General features: G+C 42.7%; 1 protein-coding gene across 2 annotated transcripts in view; it reads right to left on the minus strand.

The window, feature by feature from the left end:
- Atp10b (ATPase phospholipid transporting 10B (putative)) overlaps positions 1 to 24,216 on the minus strand; it is a 271,382-nt gene that overhangs the window by 71,149 nt on the left and 176,017 nt on the right. The window contains exons 1-2 of one of the 2 annotated variants that reach the window (XM_050138628.1): positions 23,363 to 23,999; positions 6,144 to 6,348 (exon numbers count right to left, since the gene is read on the minus strand). In XM_050138628.1, the coding sequence (XP_049994585.1) occupies positions 6,144 to 6,348; positions 23,363 to 23,748 (591 nt within the window). In that variant the 5' untranslated portion in view covers positions 23,749 to 23,999. Of the gene's footprint in view, positions 1 to 6,143; positions 6,349 to 23,362; positions 24,000 to 24,216 lie in introns of those variants that run through there. The other variant, XM_050138627.1, reaches the window with a different exon arrangement.

Raw genomic sequence — 24,216 nt, forward strand, 5'->3', positions numbered from 1 at the left:
ACTGGACTGAAATCTCAAGGTCCAAATCAGGAGCAGAAGGAGAGAGAGCACGAGCAAGGAACTTAGGACCGCGAGGGGTGCACCCACACACTGAGACAATGGGGATGTCCTATTGGGAACTCACCAAGGCCAGCTGGCCTGGGTCTGAAAAAGCCTGGGATAAAACTGGACTCGCTGAACATAGCAGACAATGAGGACTACTGAGAACTCAAGAACAATGGCAATGGGTTTTTGATCCTACTGCATGTACTGGCTTTGTGGGAGCCTAGGCAGTTTGGATGCTCACCATACTAGACCTGGATGGAGGTGGGTGGTCCTTGGACTTCCCACAGGTCAGGGAACCCTGATTGCTCTTTGGGCTAACAAGGGAGGGGGACTTGATTGGGGGAGGGGGAGGGAAATGGGAGGCGGCTGGGGGGAAGAGACAGAAATCTTTAATAAATCAATCAATAAATAAAAATCCAGGTTATGGGGATTTTTGTACAATAAATAACTTTGCTTATTAAACAACTTGATACCAACTGTGCAAGGAAAGAAAAGAGCTAAATGAGAAACTCTGAAATAGAAGAAATGTAAGACATTAACGTCAATATTTGGCCTGATTCAAACAAACACACTGGTGAACAGTCAAGACCACTAACTAGAAAGTTAATACCCAAGAATTATTGTTGTTTTTCAGGCTTGATAAGGATGTGCTTGAAGAACTTAGCATTCTGAGATAGATATTAGATATTTGCAGGAGAAACACTAAGATGTTGATGATTTCCTTAAAAATACTTTCCAGAGCCAAAGAAGGAGGGAGAATAGATGGCCAGGTTTAATTCTGTGTTGCTTGTTTAAAATAGATGACGGGTACATAAACATATATCATCCCATTCTTAGTTTCTATATACTTGAAAATTTCCCCAAGAAAAGTCAGAAATGAAAAGTCTGCCTGAGTTTAATGTGAGTTTTAGTCCCCCACTGGCAGGATAATAGAGCTGTTACTACTCCACTTTTTATGGGTATCATAGAAATGCCTACCTCATCGGGTTTTATGAGAAACAACAAGATATGATAGGCACAAAGCACTTAGAAGACAACTCATTGTCCACAGCACAAGCTTGATTTGTTACGCATTGGTGTCATATAGTATTATATATTATTAAATAATTCATATATTAAGTGATCCAAGAAATGTCACCACAATTTATCAGGGATAAACTAGAAAGCACTAAATATTCTTGATAGAAACTTTGAACAACTTGTCACAGGCAGGACTCATTACCAAATTTCACATCTACTAGGAAAGCAGATTTTCCTCCTGGTTCTCAGGATAGACAAGGTTGAGAGAGCAGGGACCATCTTTTGTTGTGCTTGAGATTTTTAGATGATGAAACGTTTGCCCTTACTGGACCACAACTCATTTGTAAGAGAGTGCTCTTGTTTCTAAATATGCTAAAATCAGTACTGCCACTGCAGAGAAGCAATGATTGTTCCTAACTTAGCAGAGGTTTTGAAGCAATAACTCTTGGTGGGGTGGAGCCTATAGTAGTTAAAAGGGAGGCTCAGCAAAGAGTTCAAAATGCAATTATTAATCAGTGTTGCCCTAGGACACCACTTTTCAAAGTTCAATATGAATGTGAATTGTCAGGGACTCTTGTTAAAATCACTTTAGTTTCCTATTGCTGAGTAGCTCTTAGAAGCTGAAATGGCCAGTCCACAGTTGGGCTTAGCTTAGCATATGCCTGGTACAGGAAAATGGTTGGATACATGCTTTGGTAGCACTTAGGTTTCAATCATTCAGATAACAGACATCCAAGAACATATTTTATCTAGAGTATTGATTAGAAGAATTCATTTCTGCTCCTTCCGCTTTAGTAACTTTTATATTTATCAAAATAAGAGGCACAGATAGTCATTTTCAGAGGCTTCACAATTTAGAATGTCACAAGTAAGTGAGCAAGTTTACTCCCTGGTCAAGCCCTTTTGGCTGCTGGGCATAGGACTCAATATAATAATAACATTGGACTGTTTGCTTCTAACTCTTCCTTGGCAATGTGATATGGGACTTATTATTTCAAAAATAGGTCAATGATTTTATGAATTCAAAAATGGCTCCCTAGGAAGATTCCAGTTAAAAATATAATAGCTTTGGCCTAATTTTAGTTCTGAGATAAAGGATTTGGACACCAACTCTGGGCCCCACAGTGTCCTGAAAAGCAGACACTTATTAGAGGCTCCAGATGTTAGGAATTCCACTTGTGGAAGGAGAAACTACTTGTGTCTGGAGAATGATCGCCTTGCCCTGTCAGGATCATGTCTGTACAAATCTAGAATAATGTCCCCTTCCACAAAGTTCCATAGAAACACAAATATGTATTTATTCTGAAAAAATGCTCTTAGGGACTTAACATAGGACCCTCATGAGGATGGTGTCTATGGGGTATTAGCTTGTTAGTTCGACTTGACCATGTGCCAAGATCTTGGGACAATACTGGGCATAGTTTGTCTCCGGAAATCCTTACCTAAGGAAGCCACCTTCAGTCTCTCACCATTTCAGGGCAATGAAAATATTATGTGAAGTGGGTACTTATAACAATTTCTAAGGTAAGTAAAAGTCCTTTGGGGAGACTAAGGGTCTCATGAAATACAGAATTTTATAGAGAAAACTAACAAAAGCCACCAAGACTCACTTTTCAAAACACCAAGTTCCTACACAAATCATATTAGGAGGCATTCAAAATCTTTTGAGTGGACAGTGAGATCTGCCTTTCCTGTGCTCTCTGATGGGGATAGTGAAGCCCTCCGCACAGAGTGGATATACAGGCTCAAAGCATAATGTATTCAGAAGTGTGGCCGCGCAGGAAGAAGCGCATGGATTCATGGCAATCGGCAGTGTCTCTCCCCCACCCCCACCCCCCGACTGCCAGACTGGAATGGTGCCTTTCCTTTGTTCCACTTTCAGGAAGGTGTCAGTGAGTTTATATCAAGACATCTTGGGGGGGGGAGCGTTTTCAAGTTATGCATGCGCAGGTCCTGTAAGTCATTGTTCTATTGTGGCAATGGGAGGACAGTGATGTTACATTCTGAGTACTCACTATGTGTCTGCAGCAAATCTCTAAGAGTGATCTCACCCTTCTAATGGCAGTTCTGGGCTCTGTTTCTTGGAATAAAATATTCCGTTCTTAAATAAATAAAAACGACTCGCTCCTTCTCTTCCTTGTGGCTTATTAAAGGATCAGAGAAATCTGACAGGGAAGTATTTAAAACATGTAGCCTGTTATCTTCTGATCTCACTTATCTTTACAGTGTTCTCCTTTCTTGCAACTCTCATCCATATCTTTGTGCAGTACATTGGGGGAAACTCTGTGGGACAGCATCATTAGCTAATAGTAAATTCTGTGCATATCCAAGAAAATTTATGCATTAAAGATAGGGAGAAACAGAGCAGAGAGCAGCCAAGGCTCCCCCTGTCCAGAGAGTGGGCTGGGATTTATTCCTTTAATCCCACTGCTTTATTCTTCTAGCAACCTGCTACTTATGTCTGGAAGGAATCTGTAAATGATAAATAAGTGCTTTTCTGTCTGCAGCCCTGTGTAATTCTTACCGTAAGCTTTGGCTAGAAAGGTTTCTGATCAGGGAGGTAGGTCACAGGGCCTCACATCCAGATCTAGATTGTTCCTACCTATCCTGAAGGACTTTGTGACTGTACACTAGACTGCCGTCTTCCTCTTCGTAAACCCTAATGTGATTCAGTGAATGGGGGAGGGAGAAGCCAAGGAAAGTGAAACTCAAGAGGCCAAGCCAGACCAATGGGGTTCAGAGAGCAAGAGGCTAAGAGCTGTGGTCCCTGCAGCAAGCGTGGTGAAGGTGGGGTTCAGTTCTGATGACCACCGAGACCACCTGTTGTGTGTGTAGTGCTCACCAAGCCCTTATTTTACTCCTTGCTTTCCTTATTCCAGTTCATGCTCGCAGCAAAGCCAAGGGACAACTGTTGTCAGTCCTGGCTGCAAGTGGAGAGGAGACCAGACTTAGGGCGACTGTCAATGACATAGGGAGCATTTTTGAGAACTGCTCATCAGGTCCTGTGGAGGAAGCAAGCTGAGGCAGAACACTCTGGTTCATCTTGAGAAATGGTGTGTATCATAGAACTGCAGCTTGTGAGACCCTCGGAGGAATGGGACATTTGCTTTCTTCATGCCTAATCCCCTGACTTATTTAATTTCTTCTTAGCCAAAAGCTGGCAGAATAAAAAGTGACATAATTCTCTTTTTCCATCATTAGAGAAAGGTGCCAGTTTGGAGATCAAATCCCATAAGGAGAATTTTAATAGAAAATGGGAATATCATACCCAATTAGCCCACAAACTGTTTATTAAAATCATTGATAATAGTAGTAACTATTTAGCAGTCTCTTTCAGTGTGATGTCCATGCCAAGTAACCCAGGTCTATACCATTTAGTATTTAGAGCTACTCTGGAGAAAAGGTATTAGTTTTGCCTATTTTTTCCTGGTAAAGGAACTAAGGTGTGAGAGGGTGATAACTTGTGTAAAACAGCTTATAGATGACAGAACTTAATAGCTATGTCCAGTTCTGTCAAAACCTAGAGTCGAATTTGGTCACCCCCAAACTATCTGCCTTTCTTCTACCCTCCAGTACTGCTGATGTTAAGTGCAAAGAAATAACAAAAGTGTCCACGAGGGCTCTTTGACTTAGGAGATTAGCAGTGTCAATAAGGTAGGTACACAAAAGAGAAAAATGGGGACTGGGAGATAGCTTAATTGGTTAAGCACTTGCTGTGTAAGCATGGGGACTTGAGTTCGAGCCTCAGAACTCACTTAAAAAAAAAGAAGCTGAGCATGATATGTGCTTGCAATCCGAGCAGGGGAGAGGTAGAGTCACGTGGTTTCCTGGAGCTTGCTGGCCAGCTTGCATAGCCTACTCAGCTCTAGACCCATGAGAGACCCTGTTTCAATAAACAGGTGGATGGCTTTTGAGGACAGACCTGATGTTATACACAGATGTCTGTACACACACATACATACACACACACACACACACACACACACACACACACACTAGCACATGGAGAAAATAACTACTATTATCTTGCTATGGTTGAGAAGGAACCAAAAGAATATTGAGGATTCATGCTCAGATCTGAGCTGGGCAGAATGATCAGGGTAGGCTGAGCAGAGAGGAGAGGGTTGGCTGTATTCGTAGCTGAGCAGTTGTAGAACCTAGTTTTGAATACAAGGTCAGTTGTCCAAGTGGATGAGCTTAGTCATCACTTATGAACTCAGGCCTTCATCAAGTTACAGACTTTTTTGGCCTCAGTATCCTCATGAGCATGATAGCTACCTAGAGAGCTGCTGGGAGGAATCAGCTTCTAAAGAGGCACCTGCTATGGTGTGGGATTGTTTGTCACTTATGCCTTCGTCTGGTGCCCAATGTGGGGAAAATGGTGTGGGACAATTGTATTCTGTCAATTATGTTTTAAATAAACGCTGATTGGCCAGTATTCAGACAGGAAGTATAGGTGGGACAATGTGACAGAAAAAAGAGGCGGGACAATGAGAACAGGAGTATTCTGGAAAGAAGGAAGCTTCCTCTGCAGTCCTGTCCAGACACCAAAGAAGCAGGGTGTGACCTGCCCTGCTGAAAAAGATACTGAGCCATGTGGCTAACATAGATAAGAATAGTGGGTTAATATAAGTTATAAGAGCTAATAAGGGGCTGGAGAGATGGCTCAGTTGTTAAGAGCACTGTTCTGCTCTTCCAGAGGTCCTGAGTTCAATTCCCAGCAACCACATCGTGGCTCCAAACCATCTGTAAAGAGATCTGGCACCCTCCTCTGGCGTGTGGGTATAAATGGAGGCAGAAAGTTGTATACATAATAAATAAATCTTAAAAAAAAGAAAAAGAGCTAATAAGAAGCTAGAGCTAATGGGCCATACACACAGACCTCTGTGTGATTTTCTTTGGGGAATAACTGGCTATAAAAACCAAACAAAACAAGAACCCCAACAAGTACCTGGTTTCTCCTGTTACACTGCTACCTTCATCTCTCTTCCTTGTAGTGTTAAGTTCAGCTTTCTAGGAGATGAGCTGGCTTCTTGCCTCTGACCTCACTATGTAAGATTGTGTAGAAAGCACCTTACCTGCTGTGAGAAGCCCTTCACAACACGCCTCTGTTTGAGGTTGGTCTCTCCATCCAAGTTGGCAGTTTCCAGGTGACAGACCCCACTGGGGTCCGAAGAGAAGAGGAGAAGAATGTCTGCCGGGACGATCTCATTGCACCGCATCTGAACAAAGTCTCCCACGCGCACATCCTGCCAGCGCTTTGGCATGTAGCTCTGCTCTTTTCTAAGGTGGGTGCAAAGAAGACAGGGGTCTCCGTGAGCTTTAAGATTCCTCGGAGTGTTGGTTTATTAAAGATGTCAACTTGCCACAATCTAAAATGACCAGGGAAGAGTCTCCACTGAGGAAATAGATAGATTAGGTTGGCTTGTATGTATGTCTATAGGAGATTGTCTTGATTATTGGTTGAGCCAGCCCACTGTGGGTGACATCCTTCACTGGATAGGGGTCTTGAGCGAGGGAGCTTATTGAGTACCGATTAAAGAGTGAGTAAGCCAGAATCTACACATTTTTCTCTCTCCTTTTGATTGTGGATGTGATACTTTAAGTTCTTGCCTTGACATCCTTTGCAATAATGCCTGTATCCTGGAATTATAGGTCAAATACATTTCTCCCTCCCCTAAGTTACTTTTGGTCATGGTTTATAAAATCCCATTAGTAAAAGGTCTGTCCCTGTGACCACTTAGAATTTTGAACAATAACCAACTGTTGACCAGGTGTTGTGCTGAGCCCTTCCTTCCTGGCCGGAAGAATACTTTAAGGTGAAGTTAACTGGGCCATTATATTACATGGCTAGCTATCACAGAAGAAAGCAAAGGTACAAAGACCAGAGATAGAGAGAAAGCTGTTCTCGATTATGGGGAGAAGAGAGGCAGTAAAACTGAGGATATTGGTCATTAAGAATGCATAGGAAAACATTGATAAAATGGAAAAAACCCTAGACACATTGATAACATTAGTAAGACGATACCAGGGACTTTGATGGCCTGGGACCCACAATAACTGGAAAATCCGAGGACTGAGGAACTTGGAGGAAATGATAAACTTTCCCCCTTATAATTATCAAACTTAGATAACAGCAGTAGCAACAAAACTTGCCAATTTCATGTTTACATTGCACTGAGTACTAATGTCAATATTTTATTCACTTACATGATGATTTACTGGTGTAGACATTATATGAATTTCACAAATAAATTAAAGATTAGAAATTTTTTTCAAGTCTTATAAAACCCAAGCTGAAACCCAAGCTTATACACAGATTGATGTCAAAGCTTACAGCTTCCACAGCTAGTTCCTCCCAGCTGTTATTCGAGCCTCAACTGTCCCACTCCCTCCTTCCCAATAGGACATCCCATTTACACAGAGCTCTGATACCAGAAAGTCTTCATTCCACCCAGTCAAGTATTTAACAAATTCTTCTCTTCTAAGTAATCCAGACTCTCATGTTTTCTACCTTTAAAAACTCTTTGAAAGTATCCCCCCAGGATCCTATAAAGTCTTTGGGCCATGCTGAGCCACTTCTAATGCCCCAAATGCCCTCAGTTATTCCTTGCATCATACAGTTTCAAGACCTATCCTAAAGGTACGGGCTCTTCTATAACTGCATTTCTAATCGTCTTCTTTCAACATGGGATTTGAAACATGTGGTCTTTTTATCAGAGCCCTGCTGGTTTGAAGATGGCTTCTTTAAGTGTACCTAAACCTGGGGAGACAGCTTACATCTGTGTCATACATGGTCTCTACAGAAGATTCTCCCAGCTTGAAATGAAGATCCCTTTGTCTGGGAGGCTGGAAGAAGACCTCATCAGTAAATAAGGTCATCAGGGACATCAGGATTGGTGAGTGGCCTTGCATCTCGAAGCTTCCACAGGATATGTGGAAATGCTCCATGTCCCTAGGAACCTGGTACAGTGACCCTTATCTATGCCGTGGAAAAAATGTTCACATGGCTACTGAATGTGGGCAGTCTCTCTGTAGCGGTTTATTAATATCTCCTTTTTCTGTGCTAAAGTGGGTATCAGATTTCCACAAAACTTTTGATTGTTGCCATCTAAGCACCCACTGTATCCCATATTTCTTCTTAGAAATGAAGACTAGGGACAATTCTACCATCTCTAGTCCTTTGTACCATTTCACAGATGTATTTTAAAATGTGTTCATTTGTCTATTTAGGGTAGATAGCCATCTACCAAGATAGTTAAGGCAACTCAGCCCTGGGATCGCCTGTCAAATGCTCAGGTACACGGCTCTTTAAAGACTAAAGGATGGATTAAATAGACTTTCACAGAATGAAGGAGAAGTTTATTTTATACTTCTGGTTGTTTTCATTTATAGAGAAAGCAAACAAATGATTCTTAAATATTATAACAAACTTGCCTGAAGGAACAAAGGGTTATCCCCCTGTTTGTTTGTATCTCCCGTTCCTTCCTCCTGGTCTTTGGGACTGTAGGGTATCAGCTGATTGCCACATCCTCAACATTTATTCCACCTGGTGTGGGAGATCAGGTTTGGGGATAACACTCTTGAATCTGAGCATCACCTGGATTGTCATCATTTTCAGAGCTCCTTCATCCTGAAGGTTGTGACAAATAGGCCATTTGGGGTTGCTGCATTCAGAGCAAAGCCATGTCAAGGCGTCTCCACCAGTGGAAACAAATCTGCTCTTTCCAATAAAGGTCTCCACTGCTAAATACGGGATATAGGGCGGGATGATGAAAGATGGAAGGCCCGGGAGGTTAATTTTGGGTGTAAATTTAGGAATATATGTATGGACTGGAATGGTACTTTGTCAATCTTCATTATGACACAGGTATCATCAAACTTATGCTCTGCCTTCTTATGGTACTCCTTGGATCCCAATGAAGCCAGATAGGAAAGGGACATTCATGGTTCTTCCTGGGGGGTTTGCCTCTTTACCTCCATAAAGCAGCCTTCCCACTACTCTGCCAACCCCCTCTTTCTCCTTCATGCTGTTTATGGGGCTTGGGGTTAGGCAACAATGACCTGAAAACAAAAACCCCAACCACCTCCCCAACCTTTCCCCAAGTCTAGAAAAGAGGAATCTCAGCAAATTGATGCTCAGGCATTGGAGGTTTCTGGATCAAGTTCCCAGAAACATTGTACGTCTCCAACAGGCCCATGCTACCTCCAGGAGTCCCTGGGGCGGGGGGGAGGTGACTGGAGTACTGGTGCTATTAGTGTTCTTTAAAAAAGTACTTTGGGGAATGTAGTACATGGGACATTCCTTACTGGGTTCAGCAGTGGAGAAATTTTATTTGTAGTAGTATTTTATTTTATAATGCTATGTTAAAGTAACCTAACCCAGCTATATTACAGGATGACAGGCACATTTTACTAAACCTTTAGGGACACTTCCATTTCACACTTGGCTACTTTGCTCTGGCTGTTCAGTGCTCTGGGGTACACTTCGTCACTTCATCTGTCAGCAGCATGTCTGAGGAGCAGCCAACGATGCCTAGCCCAAGGGTGTTCAGCCAAGGGAGGTGAGAAGTAGGAGAATTTAGCTGGAGCATAAAAGTGGCATGCTTCTACATTGAGTGACACTCAGGTGTGACCAGTGCTGGCCAGGAGCCACCAGTTAGAGTCATTCCCTCATTAATATGGCCCCCTTGGAGCAGCTGCTCCAGGGGGATACGTGCATAGACGCTTGCCTGTCCCTCTGCTCCGAGAGTTGGCACCTGGGAGATCACGGCTATTTTAGTTTCCTGCAACGTTCGCTGCTGCTTAAAAATAAGATTCATGGCGTAGGACAAAGACTACATCTGGCACGTTCTACCTTGAGGAGAAACTAAGTGATGCGGTGCTAAACAGCTTTCTGGGAGAGGATGGCCCTTTTTTTTTTTTTTTTTTTTTTTTTTTTTTTAGGCAAATAAACAGCAAGAGAGATTTTTAACCAAGTGTATGGTGTGTGGAAGTGGGAGGGGGGAGAGATGGAGAGAAGAATGTTTAAGACTCCATTTCTCCTGTAACTAGGTTCTACATAAAGAAGTGTGGGGGCTGGAGAAGATGAGACCTGTCGGGAGGATAAGCTATCTTATGGGACTTATTGTTAACAGATGACAAATTGACCTGTGATGCCCTTCAGCAAGCTTAAATACCAAGTCCAGAATGTCCCAGGTGTGTAGGGACCACTGAGAATAAGGAGGAGAGTCCATGAATGAAGAATGTGTTTGGGACAGTTTGGTAGTTGCACAAAAACAGACACAAGGGCAATGGAGCCAAATTGAAGACTCTGACATCATCCACACACCTATGAACACCTGATTTTTGACAAAGAAGCCAAAACAGTATAGTGGAAAAAAAAAAGAAAGCATCTTGCACAAATGGTGGCTGCATAGCTGGATGTCAACATGTAAAAGATTGTAAATAGATCCATATCTATCACCCTGCACAAAACTCAAGTCCAAGTAGATCAAAGACCTCAGCATAAATTCATTTACACTGAACCTGATAGAAGAGAAAATGGGAAGTAGCCTTGAATGTATTGGCACAGGAGGCCACTTCCTAAATATAACAACAGCAGCATAGACACTGAGAGCAACAATCAATAAATAGGACCTTCTGAAACAACAAATCTTCTGTAAGGCAAAGGACACATAAGACAAAACAACAGCCTACAGAATGGGAAAAGATCTTAACAAAATCCTCATCTGACGAAGATAACCTCCAAAATATATAAAGTACTCAAGAAACTAGATATCAAAATATCAAATAATTCAATTAACAAATGGGTTACAGACCTAAAGAGAGAATTCTCAACAGAAGAATCACAAATGGCCAAAAGGCATTTAAGGAATTGCTCAACATCCTTAGTTATCAGGGAAATGCAAATCAAAGAGACTCTGAGATACCATCTTACATAGATCAGAATAGCTGAGTTCAAAAACACTGAGTACAGTCTATGTTGGAGAGGATGTGGAGTAAAGGAGCATTCATCTACTGCTGGCGGAAGTGCAAATTTGTACAGCCATTTTGGAAATCCATATGGCAATTTCCCAGAAAAATGGGAATCAATCTACCTCAAGACCCAGCATTACCATTCTTGGGCATATACTCAAAGGATGCTCAATCGTATCACAAGAACACTTGCTCAACAATATTCATAGCAACATTATTTGTAACAGCCAGAGCCTGGAAACAACCTAGATGTCCCTCACTCAAAGAATGGATAAATAAAATGTGGTAAATTTACACAATGGAGTATTACTCAACTATAAAAAAATGGCATCTTGAAATTTGCAGGTAAATGGATGGAAATAGAAAAAAAATCAACCTGAGTGAGGTAACCCAGACCCAAAATTACAAGAACTGTATATATTCACTCATAAGTGGATACTAGATGTAAAACAAGGGGTAACTAAACTACGATCCACAGCATCCAGAGGAGCTAGGTAAAAAGGAGGAACCTAAAATGGACGCATGGGTCTCCCTGGGAAAGGGAAATAGATGAGATCTCTTGGGTAAACTGAGGATGGAAAGGCAATAGAGGGAGGGTTGGGGGCTGAGAACATGAGGGAATGGCATGGTTGAGATGGAAGAGGGATGGAGTGGGAGAGCAATGAGAGATATCTTGATAGATGGGCCATTATGGGTTTAGGGAGAAATCTGGTGCTAGGGAAATTCCCAGGAATCCAAAAGGATGAGCCAAACTAAGACTCCTAGCAATAATGGAGAGGGTTTCTGAACTGGCTTTCCCCTGTAATCAGATTGGTGACTACCCTAACTGTCATCATAGAGTCTTCATCTAGTAACTGTTGGAAGCAGATGCAGAGATCCACAGCCAAGCACCAGGCAGAGCTCTGGGTGTCCAACCGAAGAGAGAGAGAGGAAGAATTATATAAGTGTATGTGTGTGTGTGTGTGTATGTGTGTGTGTGGTCAAGATCATGACAGGGAAACCCACAGAAACAGCTGACCTGAACTCTTGAGAACCCATGAACTCCAGACCGACACCTGGGGTGCTTACAAAAGACCGAATTAGACCTTCTGCCTATGAGCGGCAGTTGTGTAGCTTGTCTGTTTGAGGTGGCCCTGGCAGTGGGACTAGGAACTACACCTAGTGCATAAGCTGGTTTTTTGGAGCCCATTCCCAATGGAGGGATGCCTTGCTCAGCCTTGATGCAGGCAGGAAGGGCTTGGTCCTTCCTCAGCTTCAAGTGCCAGGCTTTGTTGACTCCCCAAAGGGTAAGAAAGGCCTTACCCTTTCTGAGAAGTGGATAGATTGGGGGCAGGAGAGGTGGGGAGAGGGCAGAGGGAAGGGAGGGGGAACTGTGATTGGTATGTAAAATGAGTACAAAATTTAAAATAAAAAAGAATGTGTTTGGGGTTTGGAGACATGGCTCAATGATTGACTTCATACTGTTCTCACAGGAAACCCAGGTTTGGTTCCTAACATCCATGTCTGACAATTCTAGGTCCAGGGACAGTGTGGGACATAAGTGACATTCACCACACTCGAGATGCCTAGATCCAACCAGGGCCACTGGGGATTGGCATAAAAGGACCCAAATTCTAAATCAACAGGTGGGGGCTGAGAATCACCAACAGTGGAACATTTGTGTTAGCATCACCCTGTTCTCATCCACAGGCTCTGGAAGCGTGGTTATACCAGGGTCCTATGTGTACACTAAGTTTTAAAACTCCAGGCTTGGTGATGGTACCCATCTCTAACCTCACCAACTATGTAGCTGCCACATTCAGAAATAATAACTTAGACTATCATTAAGAGGTGATGGCCACAGGCACACCACGCCTCACAGGACAGGGAGTCACCGGAGCCTTTCTTCCTGCAAGGCCATGGTCACTGGGCTATGAATAACCAGTCTGGGGGTGTCAGAGAGCACACAGCTCACTGTGCATGAACTTTATCTATCCTCAGCAGGTCCAAATCCTACCTCTCTCTTTTCACCCCCAGGCTGTGAACATCAGTGCTCCGTGGCTTATTGGCATGCGTGCTTGCACACCAAGCTCCTGTTGCCTTATTGTTTCATGCCCCTTTTATTTTCTCTATGTGATGACCTTGCTGAGAGAGGGGAAAGTCTACATTTATTTGCCTAGAATTGGGTGAGTTAAGTGTTTATTAAATATGATGTTCTATAGATTCGTCTTGAAAAGTTCATAAAGGAGAAGCTTTTTGAAGTCATTTTGACAATTAGTCATGACAGACTCCTCACTGAGGACTTCTAATAAAAATATGATCTCAAAATCCCAGCAAAATTCTTCACAGTCCTTAAAAGAACAATACTCAACTTCATATGGGAAGACAAAAAGCCTAGATTAGCCAAAGCAATCCTGCACAATAAAGGAACTTCTAGAGGCATCACAATCCCAACTTAAAACTCTACTACAGAGCTACAGTGCAGAAAACAGCCTGGTATTGGCATAAAAACAGATAGGAAAACCAATGAAACTGAATTGAAGACCCAAATATCAACCAATCCACATACCTACAAACACCTGATTTTTGACAAAGAAGTAAAAAAAAATATAAAATGGAAAAAAGAAAGCATATTCAACAAATGGTTCTGGCATAACTGGATATCAACATGTAGAAGAATGAAAATAGATATGGATATAGTAGGTGTTAAAACTCCAGGCTTGGTGATGGTACCCTCTGTGAGGGTGGTACCCTCACCAACTATGTAGCTGCCACATTCAGAAAGAATAACTTAGACTAGCATTAAGAGGTGATGCCCACAGGCACATCATGCCTCACAGGACAGGGAGTCACTGGAGCCTTTCTTCCTGCAAGGCCATGGTCACTGGGTTGTGAATAACCAGCCTGGGGGTGTCAGAGAGCACACAGTATATCCATATCTATCGCGATGCACAAAACTCATGTCCAAATAGATAAAAGACGTCAACATAAAACTGACCACACTGAACCTCATAGAAGAGAAAGTGGGAAATAGCCTTGAATGCTTTGGCACATGAGACCACTGCCTAAATATAACCCCAGTAGCACAGACACTGAGAGAAATAATTAGTAAGTGGGACCTCCTGAAACTGAGAAGCTTCTGTAAAGCAAAAGACATGGTCAACAAGACAAAACATTAGCCTATAGAACAGGAAAAAAATCTTTACTAACCCCACATAAGACGAAATATACAAAGAACTCAAGAAATTGGTCACCAAAAGAACAAATAGTCCAATAAAAAAATGTGGTATGGACCTAAACAGAGAACTCTCAACAAATGAATCAAAAATGGCTGAAAGACACTTAGGGAAATACTCAAAATTCTTAGCCATCAGATAAATGCAATCAAAACAACTCTGAGATTCCATCTTACACCTGTAAGAATGGCCAAGATCAAAAACACTGATGACAACTTATGCTGGAGAGGATATGGGATAAAGGGAACACTCCTGCATTGCTTGTGGGAGTGCAAACTGGTACAGCCACTTTAGAAATCAATATGGCGATTTCTCAGAAAATTAGGAAACAATCTAACTCAAGACCCAGCAATTCCACTTTTGGGTATATACCCAAAAGATGCTCAATCATACCACAAGAATGTGCTCAACTATGTTCATAGCAGCATTATTTGTCACAGCCAGAACCTGGAAGCAACCTAAATGTCCCTTGACCGAAGAATAGATAAAGAAGATGTGGTGCATTTGCACAATGGAGTACTACACAGTGGAAAAAATAATGACATCTTGAAATTTACAGGCAAATGGATGGATCTAGAAAACATCATATTGAGTGACCCAGAAAGACAAATATCATATGTACTCACTCATAAGTGGCTTTCAGACATAAAGCAAAGAAAAACCAGCCCACAATTCACAATCCCAGAAAAACTAGACAACAATGAGGACCCTAAGAGAGACATACATGGATCTAAACTACATGGTAAGTAGAAAAAGATAAGATCTCCTGAGTAAATTGGGAGCATGGGGATCATGGGAGGATAGAAAGGGAGGGGGGAGGAAGTGAGGGGAGTGGAAAAAATATATAGCTCAATAAAAGCAGTAAAAAAGAAATGTTTAGCTATATGTGGGTTTGTAGGAATAATTTGTTTTTCCCTGTAATATGTACAGTGTTTAATCATGTAAGGAAATGGGAAACATTTTTACTTGTATTTATTGTAATCATTCTCTTAAAAAATAGAATTCAACCATATTGTGATTTTTATATTTCTTGAAAGATTTTGCAGGGGTATATACATATATACACTGTCATAGAAAAAAATAACGACACAGAAGAAGGGAAACATCAAGGTTGAAGAACAGAACTGCAAAAGAATAGAGTATAACAAGCCACAGAAAGAATAATAAAATAAATTTATTATTATGCTTTGACCCTTGAGGAAAAAAATCTGATCTCATAGTATTAGCTGCCATGTATGGAGTGCCCATAAAGATCATAGCACCAGACATATGTGACCATTTATCTGCCTAATTAGGAGACAACTTTTATTATTACCATTTTCCTTCTCTTTTTAGATGAGAAAAATAGGGCCTCGGAGGGGTTACCTAATTCAGGTAAAATCACATAGGGATGTCTAACAGGACTTGCGAGTTGCAGTGAGGACCACCATAGCTTAACAGGGAATGGATGCTTTGTTTGGGAATGAGGCACATGGTAGATGAAGCTGAAAGGGACAGAAGCCTAGCTAAGGCTAAATGAGAACATGATTGTCACCTTCTAGAGTCCTGAGCTCAGTAATGACAAGGCAGAGGCTATGAATCCATCCTTGCTGATACACAAATCATTTCTGATGAGAAGCGTGCAGAACTTCAGGGACCCCTGAACTCTTGGCTTTATGACTCCCCTGTCCTTTGGGACCTAACATGGTCTCTTCTGAAACGACAAGCTGGATTGGCCCAAGTGGTTTATGTTTATAGTCTTCTGTGAACACATGGCAGGGTAGAAGGATGAGCGTGCAGATGGGAGACACTTGCAAGATAGGCACTGGGTTTGTCAAACGCGAAATAAATACCTGGCCATGAACACCATTGTTCTGTTGGTCTGTGACCTTCAGGCTGTGGCAATTTTTGTAGTCACACTTCAGATGACCCTGAACACCTCTCTACTGTCTGCATTGTTCAGATTCTCTCCTGGTGCATGATTTTCTGTCTGTTGTAGCTTGAAGCAAGTTCCACAGACCGTTTTCTTCCCTTTTCTCTCATGTGTTTTCCATCTCGTCATTTGCCTTTCTTTTGTACGTTTCTTAGGTCAAGTTCATGGTGATCCCTTGCTGGCAAGGTTCTACAGGCCTCCTCAGCAGTATTTTAGCTATTATTATGGAAGTACTGCTGAATGCCAGTCATAATACCAAGCATTTAGCAGTACATAGTAATTTGTGCTAGCTTACTTAGTACAGAAGCAACCCCAGGAAGCTGTTTATGGCTGAAGGGAGGCTTATGATGGTATTTTGATGTTGGGATAGCTCTGAAAAAAAGCCTGAATTCTGTTCTGTTCACCCCAGTCCCTCCTTTTGGTTATTCACCTCTCAGGAGAATAATGGCAAAATGTGGACCACAGCATTGCCTTTGAGGACTTCACCCACCTGACGTTCTCATGCTCAGGCCATTTTACAAGGCGTGCTAGACCAAGAGTCTTAAGTCCTGGGCTAGGTGAGGACACTTGTGGTCTTACCCAAACCTGATGATACTCAGTGTGGAGATGTTCAGACATTGAAACAAGGGCTCATGTGATACAGTAACTACATAGAGCCAGGGTGGGCAGTTCTGACCAAGTACAGATTTGATGTGGAGAATTTGATGGATGTATCCATCAGGTCTTTGTAAGACTGTTTTTCTTCTTTTCCTGTCCATCCTGTGGTCATGTGTTCTACAGTCTGTCTCCATAGCAATGCTATTTCCAAGCCCTCTTGCATGTCATCTGCCCGTTTTCTCATGGAATAGACTTTAGGCAGAGTTATGGTCATCATTTAAAGGGGAGACCAGTTGGGCATGATTACTGAAATGGCTCTGTTTGCATCATTAGATACTTAGCAATACAATCAGTGTCAACTTAGTACTATCCCTAGGCTGTCCGCTGTGGATGCAGGCAGGACAGACAGCCATCAAAGCCAGGCCGAAGACCTTATCAGGCTGCCAGCACCAGTGGCTGGCTTTCCTCTTCCACACATGGAATTATCTTGTCATTGAAGCAGTCACCTGATTCCCAGAAGGAAGATTCTTCATGTCCCACTAAAAAGTCAAACTGAGGGGAATAGTCCATTTATACAATGAAAGCTCAGCCTGTAAAACACTTCCTATGCAAGCCTGAGGACCTCAGTTCAGGTAATCTGTTGTCAGCAGAGCCGATCATGGGAGCTCACTGCTCAGCCAGCCTAACCGATTGGTGAGCTCGAGATTAAGCGCGAGACACTGGCTCAAAAAATAAAGGGGGCGGGACAATCAAGGAACACACCCAACCTTGACCGGTGAAAAGTAAGTGTTCACATATAAACCTGCATGAGCACGTGTTCTTACTAACATGCCTATGTATTGAACATGTACACACAAGAGTAAGGAAAACAAGTTCAGTATTCTCTCCTTTCTTCTCAGTTTTTAGGCATTTCCTGATCTTTTGAAAACTAAAACACATACCCTTCAGTTGACATATGACCAGCCTCCGAAATGAATGGCGCTCCCTCGGCCTGGCCGAGCATTTCTCAGCATGCCCCCTGAAGGGTCACCTCTCTGAGAAAGGCTTCCATTGGTCGTGATACTTCATGCAGGTACATGAATCCCTACATTCTCTATAGTACCATGTCTCCTGCCCCCTTGTATACAGGGCACCAAAGTACATGGGGCGTTATAACTGTTTGTAATCATCTCACGTACCCTGGATGGAGAGTCCTTTGAAGACATGCTGCCATGATGGTATCCATGCATCAATCAATATATGCTGAACAGGAGCTGGAGAAGTGGCTTAGTTTGGAAATATCTGCCATACAAGCAGTAGTACCCGCGTTTAGATTCTCAACATCAATGTAGAAAGACAAGTGTGGGTGTACATGCTTGAAACTCATGCACGGGGTGGGCAGCTATAAGCATATTCCCAGAGATTGACGGACAGCCTGTCAAGTCAGTTAAATGCTGGGTTCCAGTGAGAGTCCCTGTCTAAAAAAATATTGAAGAGCAATAGAGGAAGACACCTGCTGTCAACCTCTGGCCTCCATACACATATGCATGCATGTGCATACTTAGACATATGCTACACACACGCACACACACACTCATGCACGCATGCACAACACACATGCACATGCAAGCGCACACATGTACGCATGCATGCACACACTTGGCCGAACAGGTGAATAACCTGGTGACTGACTGTTGTAACTCAGGGTGGACTTTGTTTCATTTCAATCTGGGGACGAATCCCACTCCAATTCCCTCGGCTCACATTCCTTCTCCTGTGCCGCGTGTTTTCTGAATACCAATACAATTTCCCTAAGCTAGCTGGAAAAAATACAAGACTCTTGCTGGGTATGGTTTCTGGATTCATTAAACAGAGCCCTGGGAGAAGCTAAGCTAACACAATTCCGAAGCTAATCTCCCCTCCAAGTCATTCCATAAATCTGATTAATGGGTCACCTCTCGACCATAAGCACCCTTGCTATATTAAAAGAAAATGCTCTAACAAGATTCTAATTCTGTTAACAAGGCTTCCGCTGTTCGCCAAAGCCATCTCCTCACAGTAGAAACGAGTCTAGACTGGATGATGCATGGGATTAGATAGCGAGCAGAATTCTACGGGCCTTTGTGCTTAATTGCAAGAAAGAGAAAGGAATAGAAAAGGGGCCAGTTTCTCAGATGAGAGAAATCGGAGGGAAGAGTCAGACACATACTTCTGGGTGTCCCTCAGAGAACACTGTCACTTTCTCAACTCTTGAGTTCTTTGTCTGCTATCTTATCCTGTGGCGTTGATCCCTGGCAACAGGATAGGCCTCTTAGTCTCCATGTGTTCAGATAATCATTAACACACAGGCAGCATTTCTGGCTTCTGCTGCCATGGTTTTTCACAGAACCTGTATGCTTCAGAGTAAGACAAACTTCAGGGCCATCTAGGGCAGGGTGTCCCAAGGTTGGCATGTTCCCACTAACAGGTGAAAAGCAACGGACCAAGAAATGGAGTTTTATGTGACAGAGATGAGGACATGGAGGTGGTCTCTGCAATGTCCGTTTCTCTTTCTTCGAAGTTATTTGATTTGGGTTTTATTTTTTCTTAGAAAACGTGGCTGGGTTCTGTGGAATAGGACCTTACCTTAGGCATAATTGGTTTTCATCATCCTAATTCCTGCCGCCAGGGATTAGGTCAGGGTGGGCATGTGATCCAATGGGGGCCACCGAGATGTGAGGTGGTTAGGAGTAAGTTACTTCTTTTGACCTATGAAGGCCACCGGAAATACCTTTCTTTGTACCTATGTGAGATATTAGATGCACTTCTGAGTACAGGCCCTGCTGCAGCTCTTTCCTTACCATGGGGCACAACTAACTGTCTGAGGGTTCAGATGACAAACACAAGAAAAAATCTAGAAGCTGACTGAGTACTAGGTACTCGCTCACCGCAAGTCACCTGTAGCAGTTTAAGACATCGTAATTCCTTATTGTGTAAATCTCTGTGATTGAGGTTGCTGCCTGGCAGGAGAAAACACTGAGTCAACACAGTACTAGACATGATGCTTGCCGAGGGTTGTGCCTGACTCATTAATTATGTTACCACGTGTTATTAGACCCAAGAGCAACAGCATGTAGGCACTATATCCTGAATCACTTGGCTGTAGGCTTGTGTTTGTTTTTTTTGTTGGTTTGTTTTCCCAATAGTAGACCTCACAGGATCTACTAGCCTTGTGAAAGCAGAAATGGGAATAAAGAAATTTAAGTGGTTTTCCCAGCCTACTCATAGTTGGCTGAAGACCTGAGCCTAGAGGGCAAGCAGTGGACTCCCCAAGCCTGCTGCTGTCTTCTCAAGGTCATAGCCCCTTCTGTCCAAAGTTAACCCTTCATTGAGGGGTGACCTTGGGAAAACACAATTATTCTTTTGCATAGACTTCTGATTCCTTAGACATTATAAAGCAAAGTTCCCAGGCAGAGCAGAACCTCAGGTCAAACTAAATCTGAAGAATTTGCATCAATTATGTCATTAGCAACCCTTGCGAAGGTGCAATGGGTAGGTAAAGATTGTTGGAGAAATGGGGATTTGATAGCCAAGATTGTAGCCTCCAGTATGTTACCCTTTCTCAAATAAATAAGCCTCACCCGTGTTTGCATATGCAATTCTAATTAAACACAGCGGGATGACCACCCTCCCAAAACAAAAAAAAAGGCATAAAACTAGAAGTGGGGGTGGTTGGAAAGAAGGCAGTCAATAGGAGGAGGAGGGGAATAAGAAAGGATGATGGGGGGGAATATAATTAAATTAATATGTATATATACTTATGTGTAGTCAAAGTAACATAATATATATTATACATATGCATGAAATTGTAAAAAGATAACCAAATTTTAAATAACAAAGATGTAATAACTTTAGTTTTCCTAAGGAACTCAGGTAATTTGGTCCACTCAGCACTGGGCTGTATTTCTACTTGGAAGAAAGCATGTTGTTATCTGCACAGTCAGCTCTGCGGTGAAATGAACCCTCTGGGCTTGACCCTTGGAGGGCCCACAATCCCTGTTCCATCCCAACACGATTGCCTGTCTGGGCCCCATAGTCAGTTATCTTGCTGTCATTGACAAGAGTAAACGTTTCCACACTTAGGTACTAAAAGTGCTTATGAGAAACCTGAAGTTTAATTAATTTATTCAAAGTGCACAGGTTTTTTAAAATTAATTAATTAATTAATTTTTAATTTTTTAAAATTTTTTTCTGTGTGCCTTTGCTTTGTCAACCACGAGCCATGGGCTGTGAGGACCCGCAGCTATTTTGGGGCAGGATATCTTAAGAACACCCCTTCAGAAACACTGAATCCTCCTTTTGTTTTGCCTGCCAGTGAGTGGTCAACCAAATACCTTTTCTAAATTCTTTTCTTCTTCTTCTTCTTCGTTTTTTAAACTTTGAACACATTCTCGTGTAGCTCAGGTTAGCCTTGAACTACGTAGGCAAGGTGGCCTTGAACTCCTGATTCTCCTGCCTTAGCCTCGCCAGGGCTGAGATTACAGGCAATCATATATGTGCATTTTATGTGCAGATTATGTGCAATCATACCTTAGCTATTAGATATATTTAATAGATAATCATTCTCTTACCTATTCTGGTTGGCTATTACCTTGTTTTCACCAGGTTATTTTGAGAGCAGAACAATAGGTCGTTCTGGCTCTCGGCACAGGTGAGTATGCCCTCTGATTAACATTGGGATTAGTGCCAAGAAGAGGCTCATTACTCTGGGATATTCTGGCAGAGCGGGAAGAACAGGACTCCCATTCCTCTGTAGGGGACCAGCTTCCTGCTTGCCTTTGTTCCACCGTGCTGGAACAACAAAGAAGAAAGGTGGTGACAAAATGCTAGATGGGTGGGTTGAGGTCATTGAAAATGGATGCTTTCCCTGTAAGGAAAGGCTTTCCACCCAGGCAGCTATTCCTTCCTCTCATTTTGACAGCCTGTCTACATCTCAGTTATAGCTGACCACTGTGCTCACAACAGTCAAGGCAATTAGATCTAGCTGGAAAAGGAAAAAAAAAATCCCTCAGATCACTTTTTCTAGACATATAACTGTGGCCCTGCCAGCAAAGATGGGCAAAAACTCAGTGTTCCTGAGTGGGGAGCATGGTGTTCCACTTGGGGGTTCTTTGTATGTCACAGTTTCCCTGTAGGCTTCCCCTGGTGGAGAACTTCGCTCCTAAGCCTTCCATAACCCAGTTCCAGAAGCTTCAAAGTAATTACCTTTCACTTCTGCCAGGGACCAGGGCAACAGAAAAACCTCTGCCGATGCTGTTAAAAAACATGGAGGCTCTTTGTTCCCTCTCTCTCTGAGAGGCAGCCTCTTTTCCCTTCTCCCCTTTTTCCTTCCCTTCCATAATCATTAAATAAATATCCAACTCCATTCTAAAACAAACAAACAAACAAACAAACATGGAGTAAGACAGCCCCAGAGTGATCTGAGGAACGAGAGAGGGGGATGAGGAGGAGAAAGGGAGGGAGAGAGGGAAAGAAAGGGGGCGAGGTGGAGAAAGGGGAGAGAGAGGAAGAGGGAGAGAGAGAAAGGGATGAAAGAAGGAGAGAGGGGAAAGGGAGAGAGAAATGAAGAGGAAGAGAGAGAGAAAGAAAGAGGGAAAGAGGGAGAAAGGGAGAGACAGAGTGACAGAGAGACTGATAGAGTGACTTTCCCTGTTTAATAAGAAACTAAGCCTTACATGTCTAAGCATTGCAAGCATTCATGGCTCACTGCTGGCTCATTCAACAAGTATCCTGTTATTTTCTTTCCTGAAGCCTGAGCTTAACTCCCCTAGCTCTTTTGTAGACAGAAGCACAGGTAGTCACCACATAGAGACCCGCTTTTAATTCTGTTCCTTTCCCCCTTACCAAATAAAAGCAGGTCCCTAACAGCCCAGTTTGGCCATCTGCCGAACGAAACTTTGGAATGTATCTGTATAGACAAAGCAACAATAAACAGTGTGGTCAAATCTGACCAAAGGAGGCAGGCTAAGTTTTATGGGACTGTCAGAACCGAGCCTGGGACAGTCAATAGCTCAGCAGATGGGAACTTTGCTTTCTAAAAGGGATTGTAGCTGCTATGTACTTGTTTGATATTAACACTAAGTACTCGCTAGGGTCATTTTGTATCAGTCTCATGAACACAGCAAGAATTGCTCTTGTTTTAGGAATTACAACATGTCACTGTGAGCATTTGCATTACCTGCCTAAGGCCACCAACTGGTTAGGACTGGAGACAGCGCTTCCGGGCTATGTCCTCAGGGTCCCTTCTAAGACAAAGCTCCATCACTCCCTGAAACACTGACGCATTTCTCCTCTGGGTCAAACCAAACATGCTCACAGCAACACCCAAGTAATTAGGGGAGAGAATTTTTAGAAACATCTTCAAAGAAAATATTATTAAATGAAAACTTCCTAACTCGAAAAGCCTTCCTTAGCCCCCTTTGCTTGTGGTTCGTACTATAGTCCTTACTCTGGGCACTAAACAGTTCACTGAGGTAAATCATGAGAACCCCTGCCACCATCCCCTGTGCTAGCAGGGGGTGCAGCCAGGGGAAGTTAGGCTGCACCAGCAAGATTTGCCCAGAGCTCTTAGTTTTACCTGCTATAGATCAGGGACTCTCGGTTATTGACGACTTTATCAGATTTGTATCTCCGGAAGTCTTCCCAGGCATCCTTGATGGCGGTGACAGCGAGGATGACACAGATTGGAATCATGCTCACCGCTGGCTGGAACGCATTGACCACGGGGATGAAATTCAGAATGACGATGCCCACAAAATAGAGATTGGCAAAGCGGTGCAGTTGCTCGAAAAGGTTCTTGGGTATGAAGGTCAACACTGTGTACTTGCTGGTCTTGACTTGGTTCCCGCGATAGTGGCGGTTGGGGTTTTCTTTGTAGGGCCATCCTTCGAAAGGTAGGTTGGAGACCACGACCCTCTTCTTATCTTCTTTCTTTTTCCTCCTTTTCCTCCCTTCTTTCCTCATCTCTGTTCAAGCCTACTTCTTCTTCTCTCATAATTTACTGAGCATCTTTTACTCCTTGCCTAATGTGCTGAAAATAAAATGTCTCTCATTTCAAACCTACCAGTTAAAAAACAGTTTAAAAAACTGAAAGAAAGGAAGACAGCAAGCCGGGCTGAAATGAGTGTGGGAGAACTCTGATCAGGAAGGAGCTGGTCGGGAACGGGTGTGTGTCCAGAAGGTACTTCCTTCTGCCAGGCTGAGACTCCACCTGTTGGAATGTAGGAGTCATCCACAGGTGGCTTCCTTTCCTACACAGGTGCACTAGTTCTGGGTCCTAAAACCTACCAGGTTAAGTAACAAAATGGATTTTTAGCCACGGCACTCTGCAGCTTTAAAAACGGCTTAGCTGTTTTTTTTTTTTTTTTTTTTTTTTCTTTTTAAATTTTGTAACATCACCGGACAACATCAAAAGAACTTGTTAGGAAATTA

Source organism: Alexandromys fortis, unplaced genomic scaffold (genome assembly GCF_014885135.2).
Source record: "Alexandromys fortis isolate MF-2015 unplaced genomic scaffold, M_Fortis_MF-2015_v1.1 scaffold_11, whole genome shotgun sequence".
Taxonomy (NCBI): domain Eukaryota; kingdom Metazoa; phylum Chordata; class Mammalia; order Rodentia; family Cricetidae; genus Alexandromys; species Alexandromys fortis.